Below are 21,089 nucleotides of genomic sequence, written 5' to 3' on the forward strand. Positions count from 1 at the left end.
AATTTCATATACTTAAATACTAATATATACAAAAGTACCATTCTGAGAATTATGAGAGACTATTTAACAAGTTATAATATTTCAATATTTTACATAATTTTAAAACTATATACATAAATATATTTAAGATTTACATTTAATTGAGTCCTTAATTACTTTACTGATTATTTCTATAGAGCATATACAAATAAAACATAATGGCTTATCTGTATTAATTTGATAAAATGTTTTTACTATTACAAATTTTCTTTCTGTAATGAAATAAATCTTTAAATTGTTCATGTCTGTAATCAGTCTTGTATACCCATATTATTTTTTCCACAGGTACTTTATGCTTGCACACCGTCTTATTCTCTTTACTTTATATATTTTGAAAAAATTTCTGTATTATCTATTCTGTAAAGCTCACTAAGACCCTCATACATGATTTGCATTTTTATTACAATTCAATTAAATAATATTAACTGAGTATGAAATTTAATAACATAAGTTGGTGTAACCTATACAAGTTTATACATTTAGTAATATTAGACAAAATATACAAATTCAGTTGTACAGAAACACATACATGGCATACAGATAAATGAGTCAAAAAGATTTTTTTTTTATTTTACATGTTTTTAGTCCAAAATTAAAAGGTGATGAATAAAAATAAAAATAAGAAAGTTGACATTTCCAAATGTTTGTCATACTGTAAATAGTATTCAAATTCAAAAAATGTTTTTTCCTTTAAACTTTTTTACAAGAGAATGAAATCATTTTTGGATTGAGTGTTAATCTATTTTAGTCAGTTATTTTCTCATAGCCCTAAGTTTAACCATAGGGTGGGTTTGTCAGCCATTATTTAGAAAAATCCTGGTCATGAATAGTTGATAAAATGACAAAGTTTTCCATAAAAAATAATGACAATTAATGGAAAATGAGAAAAGCTCTTTCCAGCATATTGGTCACGCCAGCAAACATAATTGACATAATTTAAAGACGATCTTTTCATATCTAAAACATTGACCATGTACATATAGTCAATGTACCTTGTATCATTATTTGTCTAAGTCAATGCATGATTGGAGTATACCACCATTGTGGACCTAAATGTTAAGATTTCTGTTTGCACATTGTTGTTTTACCTCCTTTGATGTTAATTTACATGACCAAGCTAAAAACAAGATAAGTGACAGATAACCAATCTCTAGATTATGGTCATGATGATGGACATATAATTATAAACAGACCAAATTGTATCTGCTGAGTCTAGAAATCAATTAATTGCAATGATTTAACAAAAATATCTAAATTTGATTCTTTTCTCATTTCTCAAGTCTACAAAACATTACAACATTAATTTCACATAAACACCAATGAAAACCAATCTATCATTGTCTCTTTCTATAACTTGTAGTTCACTGATATCATCTAGGAGGAAGGGCTTACAACAACTCACTCGTTCTGAAACGTTCCAAAACCCATCTGTATATGCAACATCACTGAACAAATCAAGAAGTACCCAAGTGTACATTTTACCACGCAAATCATGTTCGAAAATCAATTTCACACGACCAAAGACCATATCATCTTCTTCCCTCACACAGGGATGGTGGTCTTTTAAATTCCTGACAAGGTAAACATGTGATGGTGACTGTTTATTGCTGGAAACTCGACTGGTTTTTCCATTTACTTTTTTCTCTACACTCTTCAAAGCTAACCCTTGTTTGTTCATTCTTGAAGTTAATGCAAAGTCTTAAACCTCAGACATATCATCTAGAATCTTTTCCTCTAATAATTTTGGGGTCTTCTTCGTGGTTTCCTTTTTGGGCTCATTCAAATTGCAAATATCTTCAAATTTACCAAGTGTTAAATCATCCGTATCAACAATGTCTGACATGAGCATAAATACACACCAGTCATATATCTGAAAATTAAAAAAAAATATTCAATTAACATCTGGTAATTAAGTTTCAACAACTGATATACAATGTAATACATTAGAAAATTAGTGTTCGAATGTGATTTAAAATACAAAACAGTCTCTTTACAGTTTTCAATGTTTACATGTTTTTAAAATGTAGTATACATTTAACAGTTTTAATAGGTTTACCATTTTTAGTAAAATTTTGGATTAGTTAATATAAAAAGTATTTTCAAATTCATTTTTTAATTTAACATAAAAACAGCTTATCTTTTTGATTCGTATACTTATTGAGATGATTTTAACTTTACCTTTTCTGGCATATTAAGAATACAAAATTTGAGTTGACAAGATATATATATATATATTGTGTCTACAACTATGTATATACACTCAAATATATATAAAAAAAATAATTGAAAAAAAAATATCAATATTACATACCAGGATTAAAATTTTATAATTACTTGAGACGCGCGTTTCGTCTACAAAAGACTCATCAGTGAAGCTCGAATCAAAAAATGTTTAAAAGGCCAAATAGAGTATGAAGTTGAAGAGCATTGAGGACCAAAAATTCCTAAAAGTTTTTTACCACAGTTCTTTAAATAGTTTTGTTTTCATTGTATATCTTAAAGACAGACAAAAAATTACTATTCATGAGAACAGAAATAAAATTTCAATAAAAATTATTTGTAGAATAAAAAATCCTGTATATTGTCATGATTGAGTACTTACTGCATATGTTTCCATGACGGTAGATTCAATTCTGTGTTTGTTGAGTACTTGTCTTGTAATCCAACAGTTAACCCTCTCATAAGGAAAAAGCCACCTCCCATATAATGGTCCATATCTAGGAAATCCCTCCGGAATATGATGTAGAAGATGCATGGTTATTGTCTATTAAAAAAAATATAAAGGAATATTGAATAAACAATTATTATATATTTGCAGGAATAAATATATGAATCATAATCAATATCCTTTTAAATAAAGCAACATACATTGTACTATAAAGAATAATGGTACACTTGTACTTGTAGATTTAAGTTAATCTTTTCTCTTACCCAAGGTATTGTTAACACAAGTTCATGTTGCATTCTGTATGAACTGTTGAAAATGATAAAACTTATAAAATCCCTGAATCCAAATTTCAGAAATCCTTGTAATGTAGTTCTTGAGAAAAATGTGACGAAAATTTAACTTGAATGTCATGCAAGTATTCAGTAAATATAAAATATGATCAGTAATGAATCTGAATACAAATCACACAGTATAGCTTAGCTGACTTGTATAAACTTTGAAACCAAATTTCAGAAATCCTTGTAATGAAATTCCTAAGAAAGATGTGACAGAAATATAAATGGGACGGACAGATTGACTGATGGATGGACAGAAAGAGGTAAAACAGTATACCCCCACTTATTTTAAAGCGGGGGTATAATACATGGAGAATGTGTCCATGGGTCAGATATGATGTCCCTGCTTGCATATATATCGTATTAAGTTATAAGGGGACATAACTGAAGAAAGGTAATAGTGACCCTACCTGAATTTGTCCTTGAATCAAATTTTATGGTAATAAGTATTGTAATAAGATTCATATGTTTGGTTGAGGCAAACCATAGTTAGGGAACGATTACTAAAATTCTGCAATTTTTTAACTTGCAAAGGGGCATAACTCTGGAACAATTGAATTAACGCCACCAAAATTCAAACTTGACCCGTGTTTTGTGGAAATATGCATTGTGCATGAGTTATATAATAAAATTGAGAATGGTCAAAAGCAAATTCTTATTTCTTTTTTTTTATGTATCATGTATATAGCAGGACAAAGCAAACTTACTTGTAAGGATAAAGGGAAATCTCTTTCAATCAAAGCAAGAGCTTCGTGGGTTTCTTCCTGTAACTGTTCTAAATCAGCAACTTTGTATTCTTCTTTTGTAAGCTTTTTCAATACTTCAAACAACTTCAGCAATGTACGCTCTTGTTCTGGTCCTAACAAACCATGCAAACACCAAGCAGCAGCATTGCTCGTGACAAACTGAAAGAAATACATTTAATGAATGGCTATTATTTATTTTGAATTTATTGAACCATAAAATCAATTTTTGACTCTTCACATTGAATAATCCGCGATGTAATTATAAATTTCTATCAAAAATAAGGCTCAAAGAATTTTTTATATTATTTATATTAACAATAACAACGTACACACATGTTGGCGTATGAATACACAATGTCAGAGTGGGCGTGTCCCCATAAAAATGGACAACATTGAAAATAAAACTAATACTTTTAACCAATCAGAAGACAGTAAATACACCAAATTTATTTATTATAATATAAATGACTATATATGAAAGATGACATGTGGATTCTTTGTTGAAATGATGGATTAGGAGATTGACATAATTTCTGCAACTTTTGTAGAATACAATATATTTACAACTATCTCACGGAGTCAAGTTCTAGAGTACCAGTATGATCATGATGATATATATATTTGTCTCATTGACTCTCATTAAACCATCTTTAAAATTTTTTAAATGTATTCATAGTCAAGTAAATTGCAATAATAAATTTAAAAATGGTGAAACAGTTAGTGTGTGTAAACCATATAAAAACAAATTTCTCAGGCCAAATAAAAATATATGTGTAATTCCAGTTACCATGCATACAATGTACCTTTCCTATTTTTTAGTCTTCATAATGATAATAGCCTCCCTTAAGATTAGTATTTTAATTTTTCATTAACAGTCAGGGGACTTACTGAAATAAGTGTTTTATAAATCACTAACATGACTTAGAAAAGTCATGTTAGTAGCAAATTCAAAGTTAAGTGACAAATTGTGATTTTCTAGTTTTACCAAAATTTTAAACACATAGGTTTAGGTAGTATCTTTTCATAAATAAAATAGAAGCTTTTGCTTTTGTAAAGAAGCTAGTAATCATTCCAGCTGTAAATTCTATTTAGTTAATAAAAAGCTATAAAAAGGGCTTACCATAATCGTAATTTATGTAACTGGAACCACACATTCTATTTTATTTAAACATACCTGAAGCTTCCCATGCATAGTTCTGAGTGTCCATGGCTTCGAGAAATGTTTGTCTGGGTGGTAGTCAAAACCTGGTGGGTATTGCAAACTTTTGGCTCTCTTATCTGCAACTGCTAGAGCTGTACGATCTAACCTCCAAGGAGCAGGTGGTAATACACATTGTTCAACATCATTACTCTTTTTCTTTTTCTGCTGCACATTTATCTGAGTAACTGATTTCCTTTTCTGACCCACTACTTCATTGCTGGAATCGTCTGTTAACTCTTCTGTCACATCTGTATTTTCTTTCACCCAAGTGTCTTTAAAACGATCGAACTCTTGTTCACATAGCCTTACTTTCTTTGAATCATCTTTTCCAGTAACAGTGTCCAAAACATTACCAATGACATCAGCAATTGTGTGCATTCCATCTGGTTGCATCTGTTCTGATCTCTTATGATATGGTAGTTTCATGAAGCTGTATGTACCTTTCAAACCAGTTCTTTTTTGCATATTGTTTTTCTGATTTTTGTTTGGTAGATCATCATATTGCTTCCTTACGTCATACTCTTCTTCGTTGGTATACATGTGCTGAGTAGTTGAAGATTCTTCCCTCTTTGATGCATAGTTTGTGGTATCTGATCGTAGATGATGGTTGGTAGGTAAAAATGATCTGTTGTTTAAGTGGACGACTTTGTGCAGGTTTTTACAGTATTCCCCAGTTTCTCTACAGTATGGGCATCCTCTTAATGCTGCCTGACTTGACACATGTAACAGCTTGCCAAATGCTGGTATATCACACTGATATTGTAATAGTGCCACTTTAACTTTGCAGGGTGCTCCTTTGTAGGTGTTAAAAAGTTTAGATTCGGATAATGTCAATAGTTCATCCACAATTAATTCTAAATAAGGATCAAGATGTTTTGGTTCTTCTGTTTTGGTTCCTGGAATAATACCAACAAGCATCATTGGGCCAAGAATTTGTCTAACATTTACAGGCAAATTTAACCATGTCAAAATAAGTGGCCACATGGACTTTTGGGTAGCCATACTTTTATTCGGGTTAAGTCCATCTGTAAATAAAGCTAATGGAACGGTTAATGATTCTTCCATGTTTTCAAAGACGCCCCCTTCTTCATACCAAGATTGATATATGGATCCATCTGTAAAATCCCCTAGTTTTCCATTTGCAACCTCCTGTTTGGAATACAGAAGTTTACAGACATTGTCTGTGCCATACCATCTTGCTAGTCTAGGACCTAAGGGCATATAGGTAAACGTCTTTCTTGGATTCTGGGAGTTGGTCAAGTACCTATCCTCATCACAAACAGCACACTTTATATCATCTGAATGTTGAAGTCTAAATATCTGACAGTCATTGACACAACAATGATAGGTTGTTGTTGGTATCAAAAGGTGTTTCACCATGTCATGTGCTTCTTTGTAACTTTTAGGTAGCTTGTTTGGTTGAGGAAGTACTTTTTTTTCATTTGACAAACACATGCTCACTGCAGACTTTGACATTCCATTGTTCGAGCACAAAGTCACAAAATGGCGCAACACTGATTGTAGGATTGTGGTTTTACTTCCATCATACAATGGTTCATTAAGTCTAGGTTTTTTATATGGTCTGGTAGTGAAGTTTATTGTGGGCTTCTCGTTTTTCCATGCAGTGTTCATAACGTTTATCATTTTTGCCTGGTGTCTTCTATTAGCCCTATCACAATTGAGACCACCTGAAAAAAAAATATGAATAAACAAATATCCTTAACTCTGCAATGGCATATGATATGTGTTATTGAAAAAATATGAATTACAAAATGTACATTGTACCATGGAAGTATTATAAACAGGCATATTTTATAAAAACAAGTCAACAGTTAAATTAATATTGATAAACATATTTGTTTACTTTTTCAGAGAAGTATTCGAGAGGTTGCCAGCTGTTCAACAAACATTGGAGTCAACCTGATTCAAGATATGTTTCCAGAATTAAAAAAGACTCCAAGATCAACAAAGAAACTAGCAACTGCCATATCCACAAGAAGAAGAAACAAAAGGCAGTACTTGCAACTGAAGTAGGCATAAAAAAAACAAAAATTACCTTCCAAACTTGTTTTTTGACCTCAATCAACTCACTGCTTTAAGCAATTTTGTTAAAACTATTTAATATTTAAGTATTTAGTACATTATTGTTTATAGTAAAAAAAAATCAAAAGTGACAAGATTCCAACTCAGCCAATTTCACAGATTTTATCAGTAAGGGGCTTCACTCAAACAAGTATCTTTTAAAATTACCTATACATGTACCAGTAATGTTGCAAACAAGGCTTTTTTTAAATATTACTTATATAATTTTATTTCAGTAACTTTTCTAAATATTATTTTTATAGGTGTCCAACTGTACAGATTTTACTAGCTTTAACAAATTGTCAAGTTATCTGGTTATTTTTCCCATTGGCATCTGTAGCTAGTCATTTTTTCTATTGAACAATATTAATTTTATGAACTTCTATATTTTCAGAGACAAAGCAGGCAGTCAAGGCAAAACTGTTAAAGGACTACTGAAAGACCGCAAGGATCAAAAGTAAGTACTATCCACTTTCTGTGTACATGGGTCTTGCAACCAAGAACTTTAGATAAAGTTAAAACTTGTAATTGTAGGGACTTGGATGAAGTAAACTCCTTGAAGCCCTTGATTCAAAATTTTAAGAAAAATTAAGAATATTTTAATTTTTTTGAAAATAGTTAACTTACTTTATAAAAATTTTAAATTTTAAGTTAGATTGAGAATTTAATTTAGTGTCCAGCTGAAACTAACAGGATTTTACCACTTAAGTGCAATACTGATTTCCCTTTAAATCAAATAAACTATTTTCTGTAAAATACCTTGTGTATTAATTAAGCAATACGGGTAATAATGACGAATAGGCTTTGTTTTTATGATCCGAGTACTGTATATCACAGGTAGTACTGTTACTAATTTGGACAATTTTGTAAACATGGTCAACATGGTCAAGTTTTACATTTTTTAAGCAAATCTATATTAGCATACTATTACTAAAACTGTGTAATACTGACTCAATAAACATGACAGTTAGTCCAGTAACTTAACCAGAGAAAACCAAAAAGTTGGTTAAATTGAATAGACCTAAATAACAACATTAAGTTTTGCAATAGTTTATTCTTAATTCTACATTCATAAGACAAAAGAAGAAACACAATGCAGCAGTTTTCTCTGTATTCATAATTCTCTTTTTTCCAGATTACAACTTAATGTACCTATTGGTTCACCACCAAGTATTGAAACTACAGAAGACTTGGTGTCTTTGTCCCCAAGGCCAGAATCTCCATATCCAAATGAGCAAGATTCTTTTGAAGAGACCACCACAGTAGAAGAGACCCTAAACATCACAACTATAGAGGAGAGCTTCAACGCATCACCAATTAGCTCACCAACTAGTGTCATTCCTTTAGCACATTTAGCATCTACTAATCAAGACCTTACTACTGAAGACTGGGACACATCAGATGAAGAAATGGACAAAAGGCTGATAGACTTTGTTAGGCATTAAATAAGTCCACTAAAATCTGTATCATATAATGTTTACATGTATATACTTTGTACATATATAACATATAAATATTTATAAGCCTAGGTACTTAATATATTATGAATTGTTGGAATTAAAATTGAATTATTTATTAAACATTTACATGTTTTATTCGACCGGGGTACATACATGTACATGTATTTTTTTTATTTGCTGGTATAATATCACGTTCACCTGTTAGACATTCAGATTGTTATAACTTATATAAGTTCAAATGTTTTATTTCTTCTTTTCATGAAATTTTATACACCATAATATGTGAAAATTGTATTCACTTTTGTGAGGTTAATGTTTTATCTAAAAGTTAGTAAATTTGCAATAGGTCTTACTTAGTTAATAGTCAGAGCTGATAAATGGTTGTTTTTCATTAATAGTGAAATATGTGCATGCATGGACACTTATTTTTATTATAAACATGATAAATAAATATTTAAATGATAATGAGTTGTTATTATTGCATCTTTCTTATAACATTTTACTTACAAACAAGTTGTACTAGGAGAACAAGGACATGTGTTTTTTCAGTTTATGCAGATGACGTTATAAAATCTGATGCATGTCTATTTAATCCATTAAGAGAAGCATACATGTATATTATGCTTACAATGTCAGTCAGGGGTACTACTTGTACAAGTATTTTTTATTTACTTGAAGAAGTAAAAAAAAATAGTCACATATAAGTTAATTGTAATGTTTGAATAATCTCCCCTTAATTTGCTCAAAAATTCACTTGTATAAGTAAATTTTTCTTACAATGAATCCCACAAAAATTCTCAAGTTTTGATATGTAAAATAATTTTGTCGTTTGTATTACCCAAGGATTTGGATGGTACACCCGATGTTACGCGCTCTGCACTCTATGAACCTTTTGTAACAACTGTTTGAGGGGTCTGCTGTTGGTCTTTTGCAAGGCAAAATTTATGACCGCATCCATTCTACCCACATTTTGTAGTGATAGACGAAAATTCCCCGACGTTGATCCCAGACAACTTCCATTATAGAATCGTCCTGAATATGCATGAAATATTTGCCACTGGACGTTAAGCAACCAACAATCAATCAATCCATTATAGAACATTCGGCAGCTAACACTCAATCACTCGAACCCTTAAACCATACAATCATGTTTCAAACAAACCATATTTGTGGTTAGATTTCAAATTCTTATTTGATTTGCCACAGGTGTATTTCTTCCGACCAGCAGTTAAATCCTTTCAAACGTGGGGAGTCTTAAAGTCTTCAAACTACGTTAGTTTCAAATTCTTTATTAATATGCTTCATCGTTGCAGATAATCACATAATACATATAGTAAAAAGCTACAAAGAGAAAAATAAAAATCATAAACTCAAATGCCGTAATTTACCGAAAATTACAAGAAAATGAACATTGTCAAAATGACACTCATTGACCTCCATACATTTATTTTTAAGTATTAAAATTCCTATGAATAATTATAAGTTCAAAACATAAACAAACATGAAGTAAATAGCAAAATTAACGTAAAACAACTTTGGCATTAATTGCATTCCATAAAGTAAAAAATTATAAAAATAGAAATACAGGTGTAAAGATGGCACTAACGGCGTTCCATAGATTTTTTACCCGCTAGTAACTCTGTACTACTAAAAAGTTAATTAGCTTAAATTTAATAAGAAAAATACAATTGCAAGAATAATATTTTAACTTTAACGCTAAAATAATTAATTATTCTAAAATAAACGGTGTACATAATGCAAAACATACAAAATGCTGATGTAAACAAACATGACCTGTGTGCGCGTTAATCGGCAGTTCAAACAAAGAAAACGTAGATAATTAATTGCTTAAACTAATCAAAAATATGAAATATTTACTTAAAGTTATAAAATAAAATAATATAAAAATTAACTCACACTGTAGTTTACCAAAGATTGCACGAAAATCGAAAATATCGAAAGCGAAACACCATCTTTCTTCACAATGTCATGTGGGAATCTAAATGAAACTGATAAGAAATAACACGTGTTTCAAACAGTAAAAGCACGTGCTAAAATGCGGGAAATTTGAATTATCAAAAATAAGTATATTAATAAAATGTTGTGGTAACATGACAGAGTCTGTTTGGTAAACGGACAGTAAGTCACAGGACAAAAAGTCACAAATAATTTGTTGACAATTGTTTGAATATATAAGAGAAAGATCTTGAAATATTGTGTTTTTATAACATATATTCATTTTTTTTAGTTTAGGAAATAGTTCATAAGCCTTGATAAATTTCTTGGCACAATGAAGCCATTTAAGTACCAAGCCACTTTGACATTTTGTTTTCATAACAATTATTTGATCATCATTGATATTCATTGAATAAATTTTAATAACAGAGATGCTTCATATAAAAATAGTTCAAGAAAATAACAAAATTTTATTTTAAAAATTAGTGTTTTCTTTTTCAAGGAAAAAAAATCTCAAAACTAAATTGTGACTTTTTGTCCGCGACTTTTTTTTGTCCTGTGACTTTTGTGTCCTACATTCGTCTGTTTGAATGTGCGCGGTGAACAAGTTCACAGTGACGTATGCTAACCAGTGACAATTGAACACACAATAACTTTTATTTGACAGTACGTACGTTTATACTTTGAAGACGTAATCGAAGATAATTTAATTGCAGAAACCTATTATACAAAAAGTTTTAATTAAATGTGACACTGAAATGAAATTTTCCCATAACTATCCTGACATCAGTCTTGTCCCCACTATCCGTGAGTTCTTTACGCATCCTAGTTGAACAGGTTATACGACATTGAAGGTTCTATCTTCTGAAATCAAAATTCAGCCTTATCAAAGTAGTACTGTAAACCGGGAAATTGTCGCGCCGTCTTTATTTCGCGATTCATTAACACAATCTAAATTCGGGCCGTTTTGAATTCGCGATTTTCCTGTGACCTATATAAATATTTTCATAAATGATTTACCCCCAAGGGTGACTGGGGAATAGAAATATGGTCATCATTGGTCTTCCTCCGACCGGCGGTAAAACCCTCGCTAAAGTGGGGCGTCCGTTTGGCTGTGCGGGATGTATAAGTTCGCAGTCACGTCCGGTCAGAATGGGGACGTTAAATCCGATGCCTCGTGTAAAGAGAGTGCCACGCTCTTTGCACGTTAAGAACCCTTGCAACAACTCGTTGAGGGGTCCGTAGGTGACCTGTTGCAAGGCTAAATTTCTGTCCCTATCCAATATACCCTCATTTCCCGTGGCAGTCTAAATTTCTCCGACCTCAGTCCCAGACGCCTCTATTACAGAACCTACCTATTGTATTTATTGTTAATTTGTTCTCGTCCTGAATATGCATGAAATATTTGCCACTGGACGTTAAGCAACCAACAATCAATCAATCAATCAATCATAAATGATTTAGAAGGTGAACAGCTTTACAGGTATCGTAAATCAAGTGATTAAATCAATCAGAAATCTTGTTTTCGGTTCATTAATGTTAAGAGATTAAAATTTGTGTCATAATTTCTTTTAAAAACACATACACTTTACCAAAAAGACCTAATTAAGAGTGAATTATAATAAAATGCTGCCAGTATTAATGCTAATTAATCGATCTTTTGATCTGAGAAGTTTGTTTATCGCTTGTTTGAGATGTCTTCCATTTAAATAAGATTAACTTGAGTTACAGTCATGATTTCTAACATTGCTTTTCATTTAGAAATACAGTTATGATTTGAGGTATAAATCTGTCGTCTGTAAAATCGGTGTTACATGTATACAGTTGTCCTCTACATATCCTGTCATATACGTACATGTATGGTCTTTATCTTATGAATAGTTTCCTTGAAATTTTCGCGTTTCACTTCTTACCGCGAAAATAAAACTGCCACGAAATTTTCCTTGTTTACATTAACAGAATAATTCTTTTGAGCTGTTTCGTTTTCAAATTATTTGAGGAAGATTTTTAATAACGCATAACATAATTCCTGGGTAAGGAAATTACGAGTTTGTTTTTCATTTCTAGGAAATGATATTCTCTAATATTTTTTTACGTTGCAGCCATTGGAACAGATATATATAAAAAAAAATGGGATATTAAAAAAATAATCAAAGTACTGAACATCGGATGACCGCAAGTTCTTGTGGATCGTCACAAGCACTTGTCTCAGAAAAAAAATCACATCTCTATACCTGAAAGTGAGGTTAATTTACAGAGATATGTTGTTTTTTTCTGAGACAAGATCGTGCGTGGATGATGAATAATAGTCACCCATCAGTTGTATCGGCCCATTGATACAAATTCCAAAGCCAAACTACAGCGAGGAAGATACCCTAAGGGACTAATAGTCGCCAATTAGTTGTATCGGCCCATTGATCATAAAATGAAGGACAACACTTGATATACAGTTTAATATTGTCCTTCATATTCGGATATATTTTGTTTGATACGCGTTCATCTATCACTACTTAACATTACACTGGTACATCTTGAATACATTCTTTTTTCGTCCTGATTATTTGTTTGAAGATTTTGAAACAGATTTCATTATTTTAGTCTTAATTCGTTAATTCTTAAAAAGGTTTGCAAGAACTATCAGCTGTTGTGTTGTACCTGAAGAGGCAGGCAGAGCTTCTTAATGGAGGAATGCTCATTTAAGGTAATTTTTTTGCAGTTCGAAATAAGTTTGGCTGAATATATATATCTTTTTTTAGCTCACCTGGCCCAAAAATTACGGGGCCAATAGTAAACCAAATTTGGCCTCAATCATTATTTGGGTATCAGTTATGATTTTTATCTATTTTTACATAATTTAATTTTGGATGTAACGCGTCTTATGATTTGCTGACGTTGTTTTGTTTATCAGCTCAAATAAATAATTTTGTCAGGTGTGACCGTGACGTCATCAACGTTTTTTCATGGTTTACTCAGGTTAAAAATGGAATTTAGAATTAAATTATAAGAAATGACTGTAATATTTTTTCTGTCTATTCTAAATAACATAAAAAAATGTGGTGCACACTTTAAAATAACCCGCTACGCGGGTTATTCAGTGTGCACCACATTTTTAATGTTATTTCTTCATAGACAGAAAAAATATTACAGTCATTTCTTAAATGATTTCCAAAACCAAAGTAACAGTCATGTGAGCGACACAGGCTCCTGAGAGCCTATAGTTTTATTTTCAATTTGTTTTTCATCATGAGTTAAGATTTTAATTGCAACCATTCTTAACATTGAAGAGGTTAAATGTTCTGATAGAATATTTTGAATCAAAAAGGACAGAATTTACTTGAAATGCCAGATGATTGTGATATATATAGCTTAATTAACTGAATTTAATAATTTAAGTGTTGTGTTATGATTTTAATTATACCTCCACTTTTAAAAAGTATTGTTGTAGTCTGCAACATTGGCTCGGTTTTGTTTACAGGTTAATGAGTTTTGAATGACCATTTATATAGTCTGGAATCAATTATATTATGTCTAATTCTGCAATTGTTTGAAACATAAATTAAGTACTTCATGGGTGTCCTCAAAGGGCTAAATACTTGTTATTTGGTACCTTTCATCCTCTTGTTCCCTTTAAATATAAAAAAGTTCTTCAATCATGAAATCAATTTTGTTTATTTCCAGAAAAAAACTTAATACTTACCTTCGGGAGAAGTTTAGTGTCAACCCATGGTTGAATACCACCTCAGACATAGGTTTCAAAGTAAGTTCTAAGATGTAGAGTAAACGGTTGATTTTTTTTTGGGCAAATCTGTCTTAAATAGAAAGATCCTTAACTGACAGATTGAGTATATATATAGATATACATTGTATGGGAAAGAAATATCTAGTCTAATCATGCAATTTGATTGGCTAGCTTTACAGGGGATAAGTGGTTTTATTCCACTCACTCACGCATCATGTCTATACATATTGATAGTTAAATCAATATTTGATTGGTTGAGACTATCCCACGTGTCATTGAGCAAATCTTCATATTCCCCTCTGAGTATATCATATTCCCCTCTGAAATGTCGGGACTACATCGTGTGACGTTACGCGCGGTTAATGTAAATAACGTTTTGAACTTCTTTTTTGTAGCAATAGCAAAAATCATTATCGTGTTCAAATTTATTTCAGACGTTAAAACAAAAAGGCTAATAATTTACTTTTGATCCGTTCTGTTTATCAATGTGTATGTCATGTTTTAAGTTATAAGAACAAACGGATAAGAAAAAGAAATGTATGCAAACTAGTATTTTATGTTCAGGTAGTAAACAAAGCATAGGCTGTGAGTGGAATAAAACATTCATTTCCCTTGGCTTTGGAAGATTTGCTCACCCTCGAAAAATCATATTTAAGAGATAACTGTATTGTATTTGAAGCTTTGAGGACGTACATCGGTAGTTTTACTGTCGCAAATTTAGTTTACCTGGCTATGTGTATTTTGTTTTTTTTCATAGTTATAAATGTTTAAAAGTCATTCATATATATCATCTTGTCCATCTATTTTAGAATGAAGTAAAATCTTACCTTGACAACGAGGGCTTTAAAGGCCAAGGCCATGCCTTTAAGATGGTGGTCCAGTGGTCTGCAGCCAAATTTACAGATTATAGAAATCAATTAAGTAGAAAAGTAAGATTTTTCTATTGAAAAAATATGTGCTAACTAAAATAATTTGAAAGTTACAATACAAAAAAAAATTTAAAGGATAGATAAGCTGAATTAAGTTAATTTGCAGATTTTAAACCAGTACAGATACCAAGAATTGGAAGGGTGGCATTAAATTAGATGTATTTAATATTGCAGTTTATTTTTACAGTAACTCAGGGATTTAATATTCTACATCCATGTTTCCGGTAGTTTTATTAAAATACAAATTGTCAGGATTTAATTACAAAACATTGGTACCAAACTAGAAAATGTATCCATTATTAAAGACACAGGATGCCTGCTATAAATTTAAAATATATGTAGTTCACTTTGATACGACTTGTTGAAATATGCTGTACTAAAATGGTAAAAAAAAATGCTGCAGTGGTGGTATTGTAACAGTGGTTTAATTCCGCCAGTGTACTTTGTGCGGTGGATGAAAATTCCTAGTGATTTTTATCCACAAACAAAAAATCACTAGGTTTTTTATCCAGGTCCAGTGTAAAATATCCACCATTCATCATAAGTTTCTAAAGAGAGTTTTTTTAAAGGGGAAAAATATTTTTAAAAAAAATGGGGCTTGATTTTTTGGGGGGTATTTGAAAACTTGCATGTTGATTTATGTAAGAAATGGAGAAAGTAATATTGTGTTTTCATCCAAGGAATCTTTTAAAACCAGAAATGATTACACTAGTGCTTTTATACCAGGAATGATTGCTCTTATAGTCTAGTTCGAGATTGATTACACTAATGCTTTAGATTCATACATACTCCAAAACATATAAATGAACTAAAATTAAAAAACATACAAGACTTACAAAATGCTTTAGATTCATACATGCTCCAAAACATATAAATGAACTAAAATTAAAAAACATACAAGACTAACAAAGGCCAGAGGCTCCTGACTTAGGACAGGCGCAAATTATATGCCACGTGGTTAAACATATTTTGTGAGAACTCAACCCTCCCCTATACTTCTAACCAATGTAGAATAAAGAAACACACAGCAATACGCACAGTAAAACTCAGTTTAAAATAGGACTGATTTGCATTCACCTAAAATTAATGGACACTTTTAATTTTTCAAATACTTTATGTTACACTTGTTCTTAATTACTGGCACTAATTACTAAAACTATAGTGATACATTTTAGATTTCTCTGGACGTAAAATCAGGAAAAGACGTACAGGCCATGGAACTAGATGAGTTCAGTAAATTGTTCCTTGGCCCATTTTGTGTTTCATCTGCTGTTTTGGCCCCCAAAAGAAGGCAGTTGAGTCTGCTATTAGTAAGTTCATATTTTAACTGACATTTAATATATATATCATATGCAATCACTTGATGCAAAAAAGTATGATTTGATAGTTTTAGAAATATATAATCTTAATTAACTAATGATCTTCTGACTTATAGTATCAATTCTAGTTTTTTTTTTTATTTCCCAATACTCATAACATCCTTAATGGCTTCGTTATCCAAAATATAATACGTTTATAACATCACTTTCATGAGACTAAATTTCATAACAATCATGTTACTAGAATACATTGAAAAATCCCAAATTAAAAATTGAGAATGGAAATGGGGAATATGTCAAATAGACAAAACCCGACCAAAAAGCAGATAACAGCCGAACATTGATCATGCAACTATAGTTGTTGATAAATAATTAATATAACAATTGCAGCCTTTGGCTGAGGTCAGTACTATAGGATTAAACACATTTTTTCTAGAGGTTATTATAGGATTAAACGCCTTTTTAAAGGACTTTTATGATATGTTTGTGAGTGACTTGGTCCAGTTTATACACCAATAAATTCCTTTAAAAAGGCGTTTAATCCTTATAATTCTTTAAAATTGGAGATAAGGAATATATTTTTCCACACTCGTAACCTTTATCACACGTAAATTGTATATTTGTGTCCTTGAATAGGCCTTGCGTATGAATATATTTGTTGGTTAATGCAAAAATATGTACTGCATGAAATTTGCTATCTGATAAAAAATAAACTACAAAAACTCTTATATCATTCCAACGAATGATTTTGTGTTTATTATTTAATTTAACGATTAACGTGCAGTGAAAATAATTTTGTTAATGTCGGTGTTATTATCGCCGCCATCTTGTTTACATTGGTTACGAAAAGAAGTTCGGTCAACGACGTCTATCGAAAAATAAACCACGTCAAGATCAACTACCGGAAGTCCTCTCGACCAATCATATCAATGTATTACCTAATATTCAAATCATATAAGAATTATTGACGTGTAAACAGGGACGATTAATTAACTCACAAACTGAATATAAGTCCAAAGAACTTTTATCTTAAGTTTGTGAGTAAGAGCCCCAGTTTACACATCAATAATCCTTATATGATTTGCATATCTATTAATACTTGAATTGGATTGGTCAATTTGAATTTTTCTCTTTGTTTACAATCGATAAACCATGTTTCCGAAACTACTTTCATAACTTTCACTGTGATCTATTCATGCGCGATACACATGCGGGGATCGCTGGATTTTCAGCTAATTGACATTAAAAAACAAGTACATAAAAGTTGTTTCTTATTATTCTAATGCATATATTAAAAAAAGATGTAATGCAAATTTAAAATTTAAATAAAATTCCACGAAATTTCTTGCATGATTTAGCGAATTTACGTCATGGCAAAACACGACAACATACGAATGAAAACTGAAAAGGGAAATATTTTTTCGTTACTTGTAGGCTTCAAATTTCTGATAATATCTCATTAAAATGAAGTTTTTGAGGTCGGTGCTATTTCATTTTAGATTCTGTTGCATTTTCGATTGAACATTTATGGATTTTAGAAAGTCAATATGGCGGCCAACTCCTTAGTTACGACCTGTCAATTGTGCATTTGATGGTAATTAAAGTAGCCATATTGACTTTCTAAAATCCATAAATGTTTGTTATATTTGAATCAGAATAGAAACAACTGTTATTTATTCATTTTAAATCTCAATTTGCTAAAAATCATGTGATCCCTGCATGCATTTGTATGGCGTGTGAATAGAAGTGAAGGTTATGAAAGTAGTTTCAGAAACATGGTGTTTCAAAGTGTAAACCAATAGAAAAATTTTAATTGACCAATCCAATTCAAGTATTTATAAATATGCAAATCATATAAGAATTATGAGGTTATATAATTGACCAAGAGAAGCATATCGACTATTGTCTTTGTCCTCACCCTGTATAAACTTCATACAAAGGCTATAATTGTATACATGTAGTAATAGAAGTTTACTACATAACATAATCCATTAGAAAGACTTTGATTTTTTTTTAAATTTTCAATAAGTTAAATATATTATAGGCGTGTAAGAAGAGTACATAATTCTTAGGTCAGTAAATTGTAATTAAAGTAATGTTTTATTTGTTTTAATTTAAGAGGTCATTTCTCCACAAGAATTAATTGAACTTAAATGGGTCCGATGAGGTGGAATTCTTTTTAGACTTTTGCCCCCAAGGGTGACTGGGGAATAGAAGTATGGTCACCATTGGTCTTCCTCCGACCGGCAGTAAAACCCGTGCTAAAGTGGGGCGTCCGTTTGGCTGTGCGGGATGTACAAATTTGCAGCCACGTCCGGTCAGAATGGGGACGTTAAATCCGATGCCTCGTGTAGGGAGAGTGCCACGCTCTTTGCACGTTAAGAACCCTTGCAACAACTCTTTGAGGGGTCCGTAGGTGACCTGTTGCAAGGCTAAATTTCTGTCCCTATCCAATATCCCCTCATTTCCCGTGGCAGTCTAAATTTCTCCGACCTTAATCCCGGACGCCCCTATTACAGAACCTACCTATTGTATTTATTGTGAACTTGTTCTCGTCCTGAATATGCATGAAATATTTGCCACTGGACGTTAAGCAACCAACAATCAATCAATCAATTTTAGACTTTTGGGGGAAGTTTAAGGATTACTTTGGTGAAGTAGAGCTGGTAAATGATCCCGAAAAGTGGAAAATACTCCAGGAAATGGACTCCAGAAGAACCAAGGAAAGACAAGGTATTATGTTATAAAGTATATTTATATTTATTGATACAAAATTGTGATATTAACCAATCAAATTATATCACCACTGAATGAAGTATTGGTGGTATAAAGTCAGGATTCACCTTGTCCGTCAGTCTGACTACATTCTCTGTCCTTCAATCCATTTATTTGTTTGTCCATGCAAGTGATTCCCAAGGAGTTTTGACTTTTACTAGACATTTGTCAAGTTAACAGGATATATGCAATACAATGTATAAAAAAATGGCAATTACAAAAGTCAACTGTACATTAATTAATTGACTTCGGTCTGATGACCTTCTGAATCACTGTATGTCAGTCGGACATTTGCGTTAATGCTATTAAAATGTTTGCATGCAAGGGACTGATTGGTTATTTGGTACCAATCTTTATAAAGTTGAGTTGTACTGTTAAAATGATTTCTACATTATTTGTACAGCCACTTACTTCCTGTGACTACTACTTTTTTAATGCATATATCAAATTAAATAATTGAAAAATAACCCAAAAAATTTATGTCAAATGAATTATATCTTAATTGCAAACCAAATTAAATTATTAATTTATAATGCAATTTTAGTTGTAAACAACAAATTTTATTCACACAAACTAACTAAAATATTAAAAAGAAGGGAATTTGAACATGATAAGATGCAAACTCTTTATTACGACACCAGACAAAAATTTCAATAAGAGAAACTAAAACAGGTGGGCATAATGTTTTATGGTCTGTGCATCCCTTAATTATTTGTCCTTCCAGTCTGTCCCGCTTCAGGTTAAAGTCTTTGATCAAGGTAGTTTTTGTTAAAGTTGAAGTCTAATCAACTTGAAACTTAGAACACATGTTACCTATGATATTTTTTTTCTAATTTTAATTAGAATTTTGACCCCAATTTCACGGTACACTGAACAAAGAAAATGATAGTGTGAGTGGGGCATCAGTGTACTATATGGACACATTCTTGTTAAAAGAATGCTTGCTAATGTTTGTCATAAACACAACAATATATAAAAAAATATTTAACAATCCACAAGGATCGATATAACTCCTTTATGCAGATTGAAATACAATGAATTTATGTGGGATTAGGATGTAACTTTTGATTTTCTTTACCCTCAAATACAAACTATTAATAAAATTGAAAACACTGTAAACAGTTAAACTTATAGTTTCATATACTTCTTTTATTAACCAGCATGAACAGTCAGTTGAGAAAGGATTAAGAATTTAACTGTTTTGTAATCTGATATAGTTTGATTTTCAATGTGTTTCAAAAACATATAGATGTTCATGTATCACTGTACTTAATATTAACCTCAACTTAATTATTTTACTTGTTTTTAAATAAAGATAAATTGGTAGTTAGTTGCTGCTATAATAAACTTTGCATCTTGCTTTATTTCAGAATCTGCTGTGTAAAAAATCTAATGAAGAAGTAAAGAAAAGAAAAGATGAAGAAATAGACTTTAACTTGTGTTACCATATATTTTCATGTTACATTTTATTATACTATTTACAAATTTTTAAATATATTCTGTTACCAGAGATGATAATTTATTATCAATCATGCCATTTTAAGAAAAGGTGCATGTACAGAAATTGGTTTAATCTTAAGCCAATGGGATGGTCAAGGTGTTCTCATCTTAATGATATAATTTGTAATTGCTCTTAAAATAAAAAAAAAAACAAAAAAAAACAACGTCAAAGTGAAAACTGTATAGCTGTAGATTCTTTTTTGATTGAAACATCTGCACTCAGATGAAATGCTCATATGGTGCAATATTATAGAATTGATACCATTAAAATTTTATTTCAACCGCATAATTCACATCATGACTTATGGTTTGTTCATGCATATATCCTACATGATATTAG

At 31.1% G+C, this 21,089-nt stretch overlaps 1 protein-coding gene and 1 long non-coding RNA gene across 2 annotated transcripts; both read right to left on the reverse strand.

Annotated features, from left to right (window-relative positions):
- Window positions 1–1,404: 1,404 nt before the first annotated feature.
- On the reverse strand, window positions 1,405–6,666 carry LOC127732439 (uncharacterized). The gene is made up of 4 exons (XM_052241474.1): window positions 4,963–6,666; window positions 3,750–3,947; window positions 2,642–2,803; window positions 1,405–1,909 (listed from the first exon to the last, which is right to left on the reverse strand). The coding sequence occupies exons 1-4, from the start codon at window positions 6,631–6,633 to the stop codon at window positions 1,739–1,741; spliced, it is 2,202 nt and encodes a 733-aa protein (XP_052097434.1). The 5' UTR covers window positions 6,634–6,666; the 3' UTR covers window positions 1,405–1,738.
- A 3,138-nt stretch (window positions 6,667–9,804) lies between these two features.
- LOC127732448 (uncharacterized) lies at window positions 9,805–10,493 on the reverse strand. Its single transcript, XR_007996264.1, has 2 exons — window positions 10,449–10,493; window positions 9,805–9,872 (listed from the first exon to the last, which is right to left on the reverse strand). It is a non-coding gene; the product is annotated as an uncharacterized LOC127732448 (long non-coding RNA).
- Between the last annotated feature and the right edge of the window lie 10,596 nt (window positions 10,494–21,089).

Source organism: Mytilus californianus, unplaced genomic scaffold, assembly GCF_021869535.1.
Source record: "Mytilus californianus isolate M0D057914Y unplaced genomic scaffold, xbMytCali1.0.p SCAF_24, whole genome shotgun sequence".
NCBI classification, from domain to species: domain Eukaryota; kingdom Metazoa; phylum Mollusca; class Bivalvia; order Mytilida; family Mytilidae; genus Mytilus; species Mytilus californianus.

Coding starts and splice junctions, on each gene's coding strand:
- LOC127732439 (XM_052241474.1), bottom strand. CDS start 6,633: ATGATAAACGTTATGAACACTGCATGGAAAAACGAGAAGCCCACAATA. Junction 2,804..3,749: donor ATTTCCCTTTATCCTTACAA/GTAAGTTTGCTT, acceptor TTTTTTTAATAG/ACAATAACCATGCATCTTCT. Junction 1,910..2,641: donor CCGTCATGGAAACATATGCA/GTAAGTACTCAA, acceptor TTTAATTTTCAG/ATATATGACTGGTGTGTATT.